The 17,491-nt window shown below is 36.0% G+C and overlaps 2 protein-coding genes across 2 annotated transcripts; both read right to left on the bottom strand.

Moving 5' to 3' along the window:
- Positions 1–2,961: 2,961 nt before the first annotated feature.
- On the bottom strand, positions 2,962–10,615 carry LOC128742578 (lipopolysaccharide-induced tumor necrosis factor-alpha factor homolog). The gene is made up of 3 exons (XM_053838981.1): positions 10,433–10,615; positions 3,257–3,383; positions 2,962–3,185 (listed from the first exon to the last, which is right to left on the bottom strand). Exons 1-3 carry the CDS (start codon positions 10,461–10,463, stop codon positions 3,083–3,085), a joined length of 261 nt encoding a protein of 86 aa, XP_053694956.1. The 5' UTR covers positions 10,464–10,615; the 3' UTR covers positions 2,962–3,082.
- Positions 10,616–16,786: 6,171 nt separating this feature from the next.
- LOC128740661 (uncharacterized) lies at positions 16,787–17,491 on the bottom strand. The gene is made up of 2 exons (XM_053836223.1): positions 17,161–17,491; positions 16,787–17,097 (listed from the first exon to the last, which is right to left on the bottom strand). The coding sequence occupies exons 1-2, from the start codon at positions 17,489–17,491 to the stop codon at positions 16,787–16,789; spliced, it is 642 nt and encodes a 213-aa protein (XP_053692198.1).

The raw sequence follows: 17,491 nt of genomic DNA, 5'->3' as shown, positions 1-17,491 counted from the left end.
GGATATTACATTGGACTTAAAATTAGAATTAAATTGAAGTTGAAATCGGAGGTGAAATTGGAATTAAATTCGGTTCGAAATTAGACTTAAAACGGATTATTAGACATGAAATCGTACTTAAAGTGGATTTTGAAAATGAACTTGAAGATTGATTTGAAATTAGGTTTGCCGTTGGACCGAAAATTGAGCCACAATGGGACTTGAAAATGCACTTGAAATCGGTGATGAAGTAGAAATTGAAATAGACAAGAAATTGGCTTTAAAATGGAAAAATGAATTTCAAATTGCAGTTTTGATCTGAAATTAGGCTGGGATTTGCACATGATATTGAGCTTGATATTGGACTTAACTGCCCATAAATGGAAGGCAGTCACATATGCAAAAACTTGCAGCGGCGAAAAACGCATTTGAAACCGCTACATTTTTTCTTTAATATTGAGTAAATTTTGGAAACAAATCGTCCAAATCATTATAATATTACTTGAATATACATTATAGAATACTTTTACAAGCAATTTGTTCACAAGTGACCTATAATTTGTTCCAAAATACTGATTACGGCGTTTATTTGTGCTTGAATAAGCAAGAATAAACGCATAACAGTCACACTCACAGCATGCCCTGATCCTTGCGTTGCCGGTGAGCCGGTGACTGCCGGTGGAGTATTTTCAAGACCACATGACGTTGTTATTTTGATAATTCACGTGCCCGTTTAATTCATCTGTTTCAAATGTCTGTACTGAAATATTTGAAATTTTACGGGAGTAAGGATAACTCTGAAGATAAACTTCTAGTTCCTAGCAATTTCTGCTTTTATTTGTAATTTGTTATCGTGGGGTCGCATAAGGAGTTTTGTTCAACTCAGAAACTGGTCGCTTTCCTGTGTCAGGAACACTCCCAAAACGTGTCCGAGTGTGACCAATGTGATCCTGGACATATTATATGACGACAAATGAACTATTCTGAGGTAGTTTTGCACTTTTGCGTACTTAGAGATGTCACATGTTGTACTTTAGTTCTATTCATCCCTGTACTGATCCCTGTAGGGGTATCCGGAGCATTTCCGGATATGTGGTTAGATATTGTAAATGATGTCTTGAACACTTTATACAACTACCAATGGTCTAGTTTTGCAAATTCGAGTACTTAGAGGTGTCGTAAAATGGAATTATTGTGATTCAAGGTGGTTCAAGTTCCGGATATTCCGGAACTTATTCCGACTATAGCTCCGGAACCGTTTATCCGCTCCAAATTTTCTTTAATAGTGTTCTTGTAGGCCATAAAATCTTTCGTTTGGTAGTTGTTGCTGTCAAATCGGTTCAGGAATTTCCAAAATCAAATGCTTATTCCTATATTTGCACTACTGCGACTGTTATGCGTTTATTTGTAATATGGGACTGACATAGTTTAATATTTTTTTCAACATTTTGGGAACAAACATAGCTTTTTTGTTTGAAATATTGAAAGTATAGGTAATTTAAAGACGATTCCCAGGTTTATCTCAAAAATGGTGAAAAGTCATATGCGTTTATGGGCAGTTAACCTAGACTAGAAACTGGCTTTAAAATGCGAGATTCACTTGAAATAGACTTGAAGGTTTACAATATTTGAAAAAAATGCTGAAGATATAGTTATATTAAATGAGTTTGAATTATTTGCACTTGCCCTTCACAGATACAGATGCAGCATATGATGGTCACCCTATGCGTCCGTACTTTTCTGCTATTTTTTAACAGATGGCGCTTTTTATTTGCATACAAGCCAGCACAGCCCATGCTGCTTGTAACCCTTTCCTTGATTAATACAGCCAATCAAAATGTGCAAACGTTTTGAAGTAAGCAAATTTTACAAACTATCAACCCTCAACTTGACATTAGCTTATGGTGACCATATTATTTCTAGAAAGCGGAATATATTAAATGTCAAAAAAAACTTAATCAAACTGAGAGTGGGTTGATTAACTTTTCCGAAATATTAACTTTTCAAAGGAGTCTTGAAAGTTATCAAAAACCGATGAATATAAAAGTGAACAATAGATTTGCGTGCATAAGATACACATTTTAATATTCCTAGAAGTTTCAATGGAAGGAAATACTCAAAAAAATTATCAAAAAATAAATTAGTTCCTTTCAACAGGTTAAAAATAGTTTACTATTCTTCTCTCTGTTTCTATCAATCTATCAATCTATCAATCAACGGTTTTTGTTTTCGATACCCTCCACTGTATAATATTCTCTGCATCAGCATATTTTTTAAAACATATTACTTAGTCTGTTACAGACTTAACAGAATTTATTAGTCTGTGGCTTATCAACTTTATTCTCAAATTTCCTCAAATTTATAGAAAAAATCAATAAATATACCTACGATAAAACAAAATAAACAATCAATGCAGGTCACTTGAACTTGGTGATCCGAGGCTAGTCATCGAAATCCAACACTATTATGCATAATTCGAGACTTCTAATGTAAACAGATCTTAGTTGCTGAAAAATAAGCTTATTTCTTTCCAAGTGTACTCCTGCTTCTAGCCTTTCAGTACCTATATACCAATATAAAATATACAATTGCGAAATCAGGAAAAAGATATGCTCTATCGAATACAACATTATCAAGTATTTTTGAATACTGAATTCAATCGGTTTGTAGGGGGCTCTGGAATCCCCGGGGATTTCGCCGATGGCACAATCGGAAACCATTACCGAGTTATTACAGTCGCCTATCAGTGAAAAAGTTTCCGATAGCACTCTCTTATCAGACGGCCATTCATAATATTTGTCCAATGCAGATAAATTAAATCGTCATACACATTTCCTGGAAAAATACCACATTGCGGTACCACGGTACACGGTAATTTTACAGTCGGCGGACCAGAAGGTAATTAGTTTTGCAATGGAATATTCTATCAAAAAATACTTTGGGTTTCGGGATTGCCGATGTCTTAGAATAAGTTGTATTTTATCACTTTTTTTTAGGTTGTATACATACTGGTTTGTGGTATCTAATGTGCGTATAAGATACTGTTGTATGCTATCAGGAACAGTCAAAGTTAATAGATCAACATTTTCCGTTGATTGTCCAGTTAGTGCTTATGGCTACCGATGAATGCATTGCAATTGGGGCAGTAATGGTTGGCATCCTTGCACGAGTTCATACAGTACGGCACACAAATGCATGGCCAGCAGCTAGAAATCAAAATAAAAAATACAATAACATTAGGTGTTAGAAACATTGTCATTTTCACAAAGAATCTTACCAAAATACACACAACAGTAATGCAATGATATGTGTCTTCGTGGTGGAATCGTGCTCAACGCGCGTGCTAATCGTAGACCGGCACGAAGGACACACCAGGTGGGTGGAATCTGGCCCGACCGCGGGAGCTGCGAAAGAAAAATAAATAGGTACTCAAATATTTATTTCATACAATTCTTGGAATTGAATTCCCCATTCAACAATAAATTCAAATTCAAGTGTTGTTCATTGGTTTCACATTAAAATTGCACACCACTTCCTGGCCGATAGAAGTCATTTATCGCCAATACTATGATTGCAACATTGCTGATAACGAAAGCTATATCAACTGCTCGCTTCGAGTAGTCGCTTGACAAAGTACACAAACTTAAGAATTGAGCGCGTGTCGGCATTCAATTCATATTGCAAGCAATGATGTCACTCACTCTTGAACATTGAAACAAACTGTGTCGAATAGAAATTTTTCATGTTTTTGCTCTAATTTATACAATTTTGCTAAACACGTCGTATAAGTAACAGAACAGAACAGACACAATCCCAAACATGCACAGTTTTGTGATCCATTATTTTAGCCGTAGAGACCGTTTCATTTTTTTACCCAATTTTGAAAGCGTCAGTTAACACAGCAAACAAATATCCCTCCCGCATAGAAGCGAAACCATCAAGGAGTGGAAATTCTTAATGTTGTTTTCCACTCCTGTCGTAAAACACCCGGCACGCACATCTGGCAAGATCGCATCCCAGCGCAGCGTGGGAAAAGTAGAATATGGAAACCGTGGGAAACCACGCTATCACTCTCTCCGCTTTCCACTATTCCAGTGCACCGATCGATGCAGCGTGGGAGGTAGGAATAACCGCTTAGAGGTAGCAGCTAGGCTAGGTTAAGAGTGCTAGAATTAAGGAAAATCAGTTTGTAACTCGGTAGTGAATAAAGAGGACGTAAGTCCTTTTTCCTTAAGTTCACCATGTCTTTTCATTAACTGGCGCCCGAATAGGGACCAGTAGTGTGAAATTAAGTTAAATGGTGAAAAGTGTAGTGAAACCACCAAGTAGAGTTGCAACGCTAGAGTTTCGCAACCGCTTGGAAAAACATCTTGCACCAGATAGCGGAACTGTAAGAGGATTTCCGCATCTGTCATCTTTGACAAAATCTGGTCTGACCGCACTCTGCAGCCGTACGAGTCAGGTCCCGGAGTATCCAGAACAGCTAGAAACTCGTATCTGGAGAAAAGGAAAACTACCGGTCGTACTGGGAGGACAGAAAGTCACACGCTGGTTCCACCTCGACCTGGTTTCAATTGCAACCCGGCAATTGGTCGAGATCAACAAGATAATAGGACCCGTCAACACTCTGAACACGCGCTTGAAAGGATCTCCAGATTTTCCACTGGAAGAGGATTGGAAACGGAGTCTACGTGTCCCGCAGTCTCCGTGGCATACCCACGAGATGTTCAGAATTATATTGTAAGTAAAAATCAAAAATCGATTTAGAAAACAAACACAAGTGAAAATCAAAACAAATAAAAAATAATAACAAATTAACAAAGTAGTAACTAATAACAACATAGTGAAGTGAATTTAAATTATTTTTATCAAACATTCTGGTTAAATTCATACACCTAGAAGAATTAAAATCCTCCGACATTAAATCATGTGTTTCACTGGTAACAAAACGCAGTGCTAACTTTTGCTTGATATAAATTGCTTGACCGTGCGTAAGTTAAGTTTACTTGACAAAATATATGAAATTTACATTCGCGACGATTCTGGCGAAGTATTCGTATTTGTATAATTCATCGCATTCGAAAGAGTGAGAAATTTGCAATACTTTACGAGAACTAGAAGTAGTTATTGACACATCAAAATTCATCAACATACACTTCACGAAATAAATAAAATACAAATTTGCAACGATCACTAGCCAGATTTAAAAAAAAAAGCTGTTGAACAACCCAGCAAAAGTAGCAAAATTTTTAAAAAAAAATACCTCTTGACTATCTCAGTCCCTTGACGACAAATTGCATTTCGCCACAAAGATAATTCCAGAAACCAGAACTACTGACGACTACTAATCTAGTTAGATAATTCCAATGAATTGATTTTTCAATAATTAATATTGAATCGAAGTTTTGCTTTGGCGACAAATTATACTACTTTATAAACTGAACTAGTAATAATTGCAATACAAATGCATCAAACATCTTCAAATTATTTTAAGATTGTTTAAATTGCAAACAGTTTAACAGAATATGAGAAGCGTTACAGGATAGTTGAAGAATATAATTGAATGAAGTTTCTTTCGGCTTTACAGTCATAAAAAATAACAGAACAATAGTGTTTTTTCTCTTCTATTAACGTTTTAAATAATATATATTCTTTTTCAAGACCCTACAAAACACAGACATTTTTAATTCGTCATGGTTCAAACATTTCCATTGCCATATAATTTATACCCTCAATCACTCAACTTCTGACTTAAGACAGTTAATAAACAGATCGAAAAACTACTTAATGACAGCATAATAAGACCATCCCGACTGGATGAATCAAATAAAAAGAAGTATTGACTAGTTATAAACTACCAAGAAGTCAACCCTAAGACTATCAGCGATAAATATCATATCCCTGATACCTCAACTGTTTTAGCTAACAATAACTATTTCACAACGTTAGCCCTAACATCTGGATTTCACCAGATCCCAATGTCACAATAAAATATAGAAAAAATGGCATTCTCCGTCAACAATGGCAAATACGACTCAGTGCTTAAAATTATCAGTTGATACCTATAAAATTGAATATCAACTCGCTTCCTATGTAGTTGATATTTATCAGCATGAAAATCAATTTCAATATCAAGTCATGATATTATTGGAACAGATAATCATTATTCCATCTCTAAAACTGAATATCAAATATCAGTATCAACGAATTTGAAAATGATACTCAAAAACGTCAGTTATATCTCGAGGTGTTGATATTTTCACTAAGCGTTGTTTTCACCATAAACGTTTGATTTCAACGCAAATCGCACAAACAATTATCTCAACTTTAAAGGAAATTGTCATCACAAAGCCTTCTGCAATCTGTTGCGTCCCAATCCACTAGAATATAAATATTCAGTGCAAGGCGCTGAAACTGATATTCATATTCATTGCCATAATAATATTCAGCTCTGATTTTTTTTGTAACGCATTATGAATTTCTCAAAACGAATACACAGCAACATCGAAATTCAGCGGCTTAGTATCAATGAATTTTTATTCCAATGATATTCATATTCCTTCTAGAAAAAAGAATTTTGATATTGTATTAACTCAAAATCAATCATTTTGAGTTTCGATAAAGTGATTTTTTTCAGCACATTCGAGTTCATTCGATTACCATTTAAACTGATAAACGCACCCTCTATTTTTCAAAGAGTAATGGGTGATATACTACGAGAACATATTGAAAAATATTGTCATGCTCACATTGATGATTTTATTATTTTTGGAAAAGCGTTCCATGAACAGTTGGAAATTTTAAAAATTATCCTTAAAACACTGCGAAAATTCAAAATTTAGCCTGATAAATCAGAATTTTTGAAAAGCAAAATCGAATTTCTAGGATTTATCGTTCCAGAAAGTTCTTAAACCAAACATGAATAGAGTCAAATGCATTCAAAATATCCAAAACCAATTTTTTTTAAAAAGATTTAAGATTCCTCAGACTATCCGGATATTATAGACGTTTTGTAAAAGAAGCCTTTGACAAAACTTTTAAGAGGAGAGGATGGCCACAGCCAAATAAAAAAAATACAAATTTAACTAATCTAATGATGTTCTAGCTTTTTCAGACTTCGAAAAACCGTTCATCCTTACTACTTGCGATAAAGCACTAGGATCTGTGCTTTCTCAACAATTTTACGACGGTGATCGTCCAATAACTTTTATTTCCAGGACGGAAGAAAATTACGCAACCAACAAAACATCTTCACGGATCATCTTCGACTAACATTCACACTTGCTCCAAAAATTAACAAAAATCCTTTCCCGAAGAACATGATTATCAAATGTTCTATAAACCCAGAAAATCCAACGTAGTAGCTGTCGCGCTATCCCGAATCCAAATCAAATCCCTAACTCCCACTCAACACTCGTCTGATGACAACGATAGTTGTTTCTTACCATTAACTGAAGCTCCCATAAACGTTTTTCGTAACCAGTTAATCTTTCAAATCGGAAAAAGATCAACAGATCAGCACATCGTCCCATTCGAAAGACATAACAGACACATCCCTACGGAACCGAGCTTCCCAAAGCAGTTCCTTAAAGCCAAATTAAAACAACTTTTCAATACCGCAATAATGAATGGCATTTTTACAAACGAACCAACTATGTGAAATATTCAGGAAATTCATAAAGAACAATATAACTCAAAAATATTTAAAGCTAAAGTTAAAGTTTTTCCAAAGCCCGTATAATAGATCTTAATAGTGAAGAAGAACAATTAGAAGAAGTAAAAACCACTCAATTTCGTTAATCGAAATACTAAAGAAAATTCAGAACAATTAAAAAAAAAATACTTCTCACAAATGCACAAGTTAGTTTTGAAAATAACAAAAACACAAATAATGCAACATGTAAAAACATACTAGATTTGTAAAACAAAAAATATGAACTATAAAAATAAAATAAACAAAACCTCAACAATTTCTTCAAGTCAAAACTCATACTCATCCTGGAAAAATAATACATATAGATATAGGTATTTGCTTCAATATTCAATTTTTCTTTAGAAAACTTTTCAAAACACCCGTTAGTAAATCTGAGACTAACGGTCAAGTAGAAAGTTGCCATTCTACACTTAGGAAAATAGCTAGAAATATAAAGTCATTCAATCCTGACATTACTGTTAAAAGTCTTATTCAAGAAGCAACACACACATATAAAAGTCTATACACTCTTTTATAAAAAACACCAAGAAATATTTATCTAGGAGAGAACACAAATGACTTTTCAAACGAAACACTAGCAGAGATTAGAAACCGTAACAATAAAAAAATGTTTGAAACGTTTTAAAGAGAAAGAAGAAAAGATTATCCCAAAAACTTACCAATCATACGAAACAAATACTTACACATACGAAAAAGCGCACACTAATAATAAACGTGCAAGTAGATATTAGCCCATTAAGATAAAAGAAGATCATAACATGTACAATCCATTGTATAAGCCAATTGAAATTAAGAAAGATAGATTGTCAGAAACCTTTGTAAAATTAAAACCAGCCACTCCACGACATTCTCGACGATTGAATGCTATAGGAACCGCATGGAAATTGATATCCAGAACACCCGACGCCGATGATCAGAGAATCCTCATCTCAAATCTCAATACGCTCATTCAACAAAACAATAATCATGTTGTGATCAACGAGGTGATAAGTCGCCGTATAGAAACAATAACGGACATTACCAACCGACTGCTTAGGATGGAAAAAGAAAATATACAAGCACAGTTAAACAAACACGACATCCATATCGTATCATTCGAGCAACTACTCTCTCGATCAACCGCACAAGTAACGATGAATTCAATTCACCTAGCTTATATACTAAAAGATCCACAGTTAACAAAAACAATTTTCGAATACAACTACATTGATTCCATTATTAGAAACGACAAACGAATCACGATGAAACAGAATTACCTTTTAAGAAATGATACTGAAACCTACGAACTCAATCAAGGTTGTAAAGATATCGGTGAATATTTCTTGTGTGACAAATCGATGCTAAGCCATACCCCAGAGTGCATCCACTCTAATTGTACGGTCGAAAAAACTTATTCCAACGGTCTAATAAAACGAATAGATGAAGCCACAGTACTAATAAATGATGCTGTCGCAGATGTCACATCAAATTGCAGCAACGCTAATAAGACTCTGACCGGTTCGTTCCTAATACAGTTCGTGAATTGCAGTTTACGAATCAATGGAGAATATTACGCAAATTTGGAGACTATCGTTCCAGGAAACACGTTCTACCCGACTATTGGACTTCACATCGCTGAGCACCACCTGATAGACGCTCTCCCGGTCGAATACTTGCAACAGCTCACTCTGAAACACCGCGAGCAGCTCCAGTTACTGCACGAAGGACACGATTTGTTTAATTGGAAATTCAATATATTCGGATCCATTGGAACTTCGGTAATTGTGACCCTGATAATTATCATTATCTTTTGTTATCTCTCCAGCAAACCAAAGACCAGCATCAAAGTCAAACCATCCAAAGAACAGCAGTCATCGACATCCAATCGACTTTGCGGACAAAGTCATTTAAGACGAGAGGAGTTAACACAGCAAACAAATATCCCTCCCGCATAGAAGCGAAACCATCAAGGAGTGGAAATTCTTAATGTTGTTTTCCACTCCTGTCGTAAAACACCCGGCACGCACATCTGGCAAGATCGCATCCCAGCGCAGCGTGGGAAAAGTAGAATATGGAAACCGTGGGAAACCACGCTATCACTCTCTCCGCTTTCCACTATTCCAGTGCACCGATCGATGCAGCGTGGGAGGTAGGAATAACCGCTTAGAGGTAGCAGCTAGGCTAGGTTAAGAGTGCTAGAATTAAGGAAAATCAGTTTGTAACTCGGTAGTGAATAAAGAGGACGTAAGTCCTTTTTCCTTAAGTTCACCATGTCTTTTCATTAACTCGTCTTTCCAATTCAAACTAAATAAATAAGAGTGTTGTTTTGTTAGGAACTCTCTCTCATTCGAATTATTTACATTGTACCTAAATACGCTGTTCACATGCATAAGGTGCTAATGACGTCTGAATAATTAAAACGCGTTACTACGAGCATTCAATACTTAGGTGTATTGTATCACCGAAAAAACACTATTTTCATTTGAATCATTAACCCTCAATTTGCTTAACGAGGGTGATTCATAATTCAAGTATTAGTCACGCGTTACTGTTATATTTACATGTACTTATGGACATCGTACATTCCAATCACGTTCAAATGGTTAACTTGCAGCACATCAGCGCCATTTACAAGGCGGTCGCGTAAAGTGCATCTCGAAACTTAGTTATTTTCTAAAACACTCTTAAAAGTTGATGAAAAATCCATAGATACCACTTTCATGTTAACAAAAAAAAAATAGTAATACACTTATCACTAACCTCCAGCAATTACAACCGTTGGCTGTTGCATTGTAACCTTTGTGCGTTAGTAGCTACTTCGGTACTTAGATAAATCTTTGGCTCACAGTTGCTTCACGGGCTGGTTTATTCAAGCTTTTGCTTCTTAACTGCGAATTCGTTCGACCGCGGTTCCAGTGCACGAACGAAGAGAAGAGACCAAGATCGATGCTAGTTAGGGGCAAACTGGCGACAACGATGCCGGCAATCCGGTCGGAAATTGCGTATATAAAGGCGGCTCAGCACAGCCAGCATGGAATACTAATACCCACCTATCTCGGCCTTGCACAAGCACAGCAAACTAAACCGTACTTGTTGAGTTATGTATTGTTTCGCATTTTGTTTACCGAAAATGCTCACACACCGCAGCGCAACGAGTTTTGGTCGTGGTGCTTTTTAGAGCACAGTTTTACTTTTAATATATTAAATCGAAAAAATTAATCTATTCAAACATATTCAAACACTTTAAATTACTTTTGATTGTCTCATTGGACTAACCGAATCAATAAGGAAGTCGGACCTGACATAGGACAATAATTTAGATTTGAATTTGCGAATTGGACTTGAAATCACATTTGAATTAGACTTGAAATTAGAATTCAAATTGTACTTGAAATTGGACTTGAAACCAAAGCTTAAATTTGACTGAAAATTGAGCCTAACATTGGAATTTGAGCTTAAAATCGGACATGTAATTGAGCTTGACATTGAACATCAAATTAGACTCGAATTTGGCCTAATTTAAACTTGAAGGTTTAGTTCAAAGCGGACATGAACTCGAAATTAGACACGAAGTTTTACTTGAAATCAAAATTCTCGTTCTCGTCATATTCTCTCACACACTTCACCTATCTTTTCTGCTCCGTTTTTATGTTCCACTTTATGTTCCATTTTTCTCCTTTTCTGTACCGTTTTCTTGGGTTTTCCTCTCACTTTCCTTCCGTTTTAGTTTCCTGTTTCATTGTTTCGTTTTTTTTGTTTCCTGTCCAGTTATTCTTATTTTCGGACCTGTTTTTTCTCATATTTTTCATTAGTCTTTTATTACTTACTTTCCTGTTTCTTGTGTGTACGAATGGCCGAAACACAAATAGCCGAATCACGAATGGCCGAAACACAAATGGCCGAAATAACGAATGGCAAAATATGTCTAATGGCCGAATCAGACGGCCTTTAGCCTGCACAAATGTTGGGTATATGCTGTCCTTAACTAAGGGATAATCTTTACTAGTAAACCTAAGAAAAAGCATACATCTAAATAGTAGTGGTTTCTGCGGGGTAGCTGCCCCCTGCAGTGGCTGGCGCTTCGGACGGCGGGTCACCGGTACACACTCGCTGCCTGCGACCGTCTCGCCCTGAATCATCTGGGAAATATTTGCTACTAACACGATCAATAGGCCTCGCACCGTATAATAAACGTAAATCATTCGCGCTTAGGGGAAGAAGCAACTATCAATTATCTACACTAGGTCTACCAAAATTAAAAATAAGACGCAGAGTAGGTATGTCTTGTTTTTCTGTTCAAACTAAGGTTTGTATTGCTATTGCTATTTAATGTGGTTTTAACCAATTGGTCATTCACCAAAAGGTTTGTAATATTACGAAAAGCCTTTTTCCTTCACCTATCATAGACGCTAATCTTTACAGAGCTGCGAGTGGAACAGAAGGCAATAGAGGGGAAAATTTTAAAGGTTTTACGAGGGGATGTTTCAAATTCGTGGAGAGAAATAGACGTAAAAATTCGTTCAAAATGTGTAAAGTCTAACAAAATGAGCAATAAAAATTTTGTTGATTTGGGTATTCCGGGAAAATTCGGCCTTTCGTGACTCGGCCATTCGTGATTCGGCCTTTTGGATTTTGGCCATTCGGTACCAGCCCGTTTAATCTTTGTATTAGTTCTTTGAGTTCTTATATTGCATAATTTAGCTCTAAGATGTGGTACATAAAAGAGTCAGCCGAAAACTGAAACAAATAGTTTTTATGCTCGTATTGGATTTTATTTAACTGAATAAAAACTTCTGGTTGTTTGTAACGTTTATGTAGTCTGGTTAGAGTAAACTGTTGCTTAGTAAATTCTTGAATGTTTGCTATCATTAACTCATTTTTTAAAATTTTGCAACTTGGTCCGGTCTGATTTAACTCCGACCATATAATATCGCGACAAGCAATCGGGGTGAGTAGGCGAGTCGAGCAGTCGAATCAAGCAATCGAGTCAAGCAGTTGGGTCGAACAGTCGAAACAATTAAGTCAAGCAGTCGGATTGAGTGGCTAAGTCGAGCAGTCTAGTCAAGCTGTTGAATCATGTGCCCAGTCAAGCAGTCCAGTCGAGCAGTCTAATCGAACAGTCCAGTCGAGCAGTTCAATCGTGCAGTTAAGTCGAGCAATCGGGTCGAGTAGTAAGTCAAGCAAATGTGTCAAGCAGTCGAATTGAGTAGTTAAGTCGAGTTCAGTCAAACAGTCTGTCGATCTGTTCAATCAAGCAGTTGAGTCGAACAGTCTAATCGAACAGTTCCGTTTAGCAATTCAGTTAAGCAGTCCAGTCAAGCAGTCTAATCGACCAGCCTAGTCGGGCAGTCTAGTCAACCAGTTGAGCAATCGAGCAGTCCAGCAGTCGATTAGTGAGGTAACCTATAATAGAACTTATTGATACGAAAACAGGGTGTCCTGCCAGGGCCTGTTTTTAATTACCGATAAGTCTTTTATGGCGTCCTGTCAGAGACCTGGTTTTCGGTACAGACATAAGCCTCTTATATAAATAGATTGAATTTATATTGCATAAAAAATTGTACTTGGAATTGGACTTGAAACTATACTTAAAATTGGACTTGAAATCGGTATTGGAATTGGGCATGAAATTCAATTTGTAATTGAGCTATAAAATTAGGTTTGAAACTAAAACTGAAATTAAGTTTATAACTGGACTTAAAATTCCGGAAAAAATAACCAAACAGAGAAGCAGACTTTGAATTCGTTTTTCTCGAAAGCAGAAACTTTTCCCTTGGTCTAACACCGTGCTAACACCGACAAATATAGAGTTAGAATAGTAGTCAACATGGAATTTGGCATTTGCACTTTACATTGAACTTGAAACAGGACTTCAAACTGGACTTGAAATTTCTCATTAAAAATGAGACTTCAAAGTAACATAAGTTTTTACACTGAATTGAATATGAAATTGGACTCCAAATTGTGTTTGTAATTGGAATTGAAGTCTTACTTGAAATTGGGAGATATTGATTTGATAAAAAATCTATTTTTACGCAAGTGGTTTATTTATCACAAAATATTGGACTACCCAACAAACATTTTTTTTGAACAGTAGATCATTCAACCGTTATATAGCCAATGTTCAGGAATCAAGCGTTTAATAAGCAATTATACAGCCAAAATGTTGGGTATTAAATTAAAATTTCCCAATTTCCTGGTTGTACCTTTTGGACTTTAGTTTATTGCTTTAGATTTAAAAAAAAGATGGGGCACCTACCGTAGTGTACCACGTCCTGGGCACAACAGTGTTTAGAATCTTATGCTTTAAGCTCGATCCGTGATCTTTGCAATTTACTAATAATTCATGAGTTCCGCAAGAAGGCAACACTGGGACGTTATTGTTTACGCGTTTTTCCTTTCATTTTTGAAAATTTCAACTCATTAAGCTCCAACAGCTTTTTCCAACAGAGATTAAAAACTAATACTTTCCAGAATCGTGTCGTTATGCTCAAGCCAAACCAATAAAGTCATTATCGTGCTAAAATTCGCAAATCCTCCCAATTGCCCTGAATTGCGTTCAATTGAAAGACATTGGGCTCAGATGAAGCCGGCGTTTCCGCGAAAGAAGCAGGAATTTAAATTGTCAGCGATTTTCAATAGATCTGGACCAGAACTACCACCAAAATCACTAAGAAGATTGTGTAGGGGAGACTGCTGCAGGTTGAGACATACTTCTTTTTCAGTCCATAAAACTTATTCAGAACGTTTTAATTCTGAATGCTATACATCATTGGAAAAGTATTTCTAAACAATATAGAAAAAATTGCAAAACATTTTATTTTAGAAAATTAAAGAAATTATGGTCTTTTCCATGAAGGTCCTCAAAATTCGCGTAGAAAATACCGTTCTGATTCAAACTTCGAACACTTAAGCTATGCTGAAACTTTCTTCAATGAAAAATGTTCGAAAACATCTTTATTCTACTCCCATAAATGGTTTAATAGCATGACAATTTAATTATTTTCGAGTTAAAATTTTAAAAATGAGGATAAAATGTTAATTTACATTGAAAAACACTAAAAAACTGCTGTTCGGTTTTGATTCAAACTTCGAACACTGTCATGGTCGACATTCAAAGCTCAAATATTTCAGCCTCAGACACCGAACACTTGTATTACTTTGAAAAGTATTAATGTTTTAGTGTAATTCAACATAAATAAGTGAAATTTCATCCTTTTTCTAAACACTGTCTTTTTAAACCATCCTACCAGTAGGATTTAAATTTTTCACACAATAATTAGTTTCAATCCGTACTTCTGTAGTCAATTGCTAATATTTTCAAACTCTATGTACCACATCTACAGCAAGTTGCCTTTGTACAGCTTTACAATGCAGATAATTCATTTTCCCGAAGGAAAATCCGGAAAAAACGGATATTATTCGTGGGTGTTCGAAGTTTGAATCACACCTCAAAACGTGATTCAAACTTCGAACACTTTTTATTTATCTAATATCTTTGAAATAATGCATGAAATATTGTATTTTAACTATGCTTTAGTACGTATATACTTTGCACTTACCTAATAATCACGAAGAGGGAAGGTAAATGTTCTAAAATTGGTAAAATAATGCAAACGAAAAAAACAGCCATTTTTGCACGAAACGCTAAGAGTATACGAACGAAGTTAAAATCTGAGTTCTCACTTTTTTCCAGCGCCTGCTGATTTCTTACAAGGAGTCCTACAGTTCAATGTCATACCCCACCGGATAGAGGACATTCTAACGAACACGGTGGTGTACAATAAGCATAATATTTTATCATATTAGCGAAACTAACGAGCATTTTATTCTGAAGTGTTCGAAGTTTGAGACTGTTCTAAGTTTGAATCAAAACGGTATGTTACTGCAGGTTGAGAAATTTTTATAAAAATGGAATATATTCTGCAATCTTTATACAAAAGTTTGCTGAATTAATGGCTTCTAATTTTAGGTTTAATGACGTGATTGCGTTAAAAATATTTTTTTATTTTCAAATTTGAAAACATGGGCCAATTCGGCTGTTTATGGTTAGTTGCTATATCTATACCTCATCCAAAACAATCAAAATAGTGAGCTTGTGTGAAGCAAAAGCTTCCATGTTTGGTCTGGTGTGGTTGGAAGCGTGCTGGAATGAGGCTAGCGTACGAGACATTATATCCAAGCGGCTTCTCTAGGCAAACGCTCTGTATCGTGGCGTGCGTATTATGCGAATCAGGCGCTCGTATAGGCATGTAGTCCGAAAAACGCCACATACTGAATGCCACCCGGAGAAAACTCAAGTAGTTGATTTTCTATTTACCTATCTATCTACGTTTCGTCATCGATGAGTCATACCCGGTCTATAAAAACAAGAGGACGATTTACAACAATTCTGTCTTAGCTATCATAATTGTTGTCAGATTGTATAAGCAATCAGAATAAGCTTCGGATTATAGGCGATATCACTGATCGTTTTTTGGTTGAATTACAATTATATCGAAAACAAGTTTATTATTACATGGTTTTTTGGTAGTTTGGTCCAAAATAACGCTTTTGATTTTTACATCAGCAACATGCCGAGACAAAATAGTGATACTGCGTACCGAGTGGTATGTAAAAGCTGGCATCACGCGTATAAAAGCTCGACTAGGGTATATTATTCCAAAAATATCCATTTTGGTTTCAAATTGTAGTAAACTCATACAGTTTAATCAAAATCAGCTACCAAATTATCATAAAACATATGTTTCGTTGAATTTGAATGTGAACTCAAAACAAACATAATTCATTTTACTTTTTTTGTTACAAACTGTGACTTTTTGTTAGTTTTAGTAATATTTCATGGTAAAAATTGGATTCACAATTTATTTGCACATACTAAGGTGAACTAATTGTTTACTGTTTATCAATCGCTTGGATGGTGTTATCAAAAATTGAAAAGGAAGTAATTCAATTTCCACAAAAATGGATTGCGGTCCATTACTCTTCATATTGCTATTGCTGCTATCACACGACAGATGTCCCTTGCTACGCAAAACTTGCCTCATAAATACCATACAACTCTTTCCCGAATCCCGAATCTTCTATGCAAGTTTATTCACGAAACGGAAAACTTCACCCTCCTCGGTGGGAAGGCTGTTTCCTCCTCCGACGATGGTGGGTAGGTGCATTCGCGCTAGCCGCAAAAACTTCACGACTCTCGTCATACGGTCCTAGATAGGCACCACAGCTGGAGCAATGCAGATGATGTTTGGTTGGAGCTGTAAAGAGACAGGGCAAAAAACAGAACGGCCAGCAGGACATTATCGTTGTCGCCCCCAAAACTGATCGCGAATATTTATCCGCCGTAGATCGAATGACGGGAAAGTGGGTTTCTCCGCAACTTGAGCAGGTTTTGCGGGCTCGTGCCGGTTTCCAGGTGGCCACTGTCGGAAAAATACATAATTTAAAATTATTTATGTAATGTAAATGTACACCAAAGTTGATACCTGTGGTTTTGTAGTACATTCTGTATTTTCCAGTTGGTCGTCTAGCCGTGAAATCTCGTCGATCTGGAAGATTTTCATCTGCCGCTTCGCCATAGTTGGTTCGAAGTTTGCGAATTAAAGCTTTTCGTTTCCGTAACCGTGGGTCACTTTTGAAATCTTCGTTCGAGCTATTCACTGACGATGAATTTTCTAACTGCATATGTTGCTTAACTGGCTCAATAATTGAGTGTTTCGGATGGTGTTTTATCATATGTCTAATAAGGGCGGATGTGTCTGATTTTCTGTAAGGAAAAGTTCTATTACACAGAGAACATTTTGCGACGTAACTCAT

This window comes from Sabethes cyaneus, chromosome 3 (genome assembly GCF_943734655.1).
Source record: "Sabethes cyaneus chromosome 3, idSabCyanKW18_F2, whole genome shotgun sequence".
Lineage (NCBI taxonomy): Eukaryota > Metazoa > Arthropoda > Insecta > Diptera > Culicidae > Sabethes > Sabethes cyaneus.
This window is presented reverse-complemented; position numbering and strand designations above follow the sequence as displayed.

Coding starts and splice junctions, on each gene's coding strand:
- LOC128742578 (XM_053838981.1), bottom strand. CDS start 10,463: ATGCAACAGCCAACGGTTGTAATTGCTGGAG. Junction 3,384..10,432: donor AACGGTTGTAATTGCTGGAG/GTTAGTGATAAG, acceptor TTTCTTTCGCAG/CTCCCGCGGTCGGGCCAGAT. Junction 3,186..3,256: donor TTACTGTTGTGTGTATTTTG/GTAAGATTCTTT, acceptor TTTGATTTCTAG/CTGCTGGCCATGCATTTGTG.
- LOC128740661 (XM_053836223.1), bottom strand. CDS start 17,491: ATGAGTTACGTCGCAAAATGTTCTCTGTGTAATAGAACTTTTCCTTAC. Junction 17,098..17,160: donor AATGTACTACAAAACCACAG/GTATCAACTTTG, acceptor TTTTTCCGACAG/TGGCCACCTGGAAACCGGCA.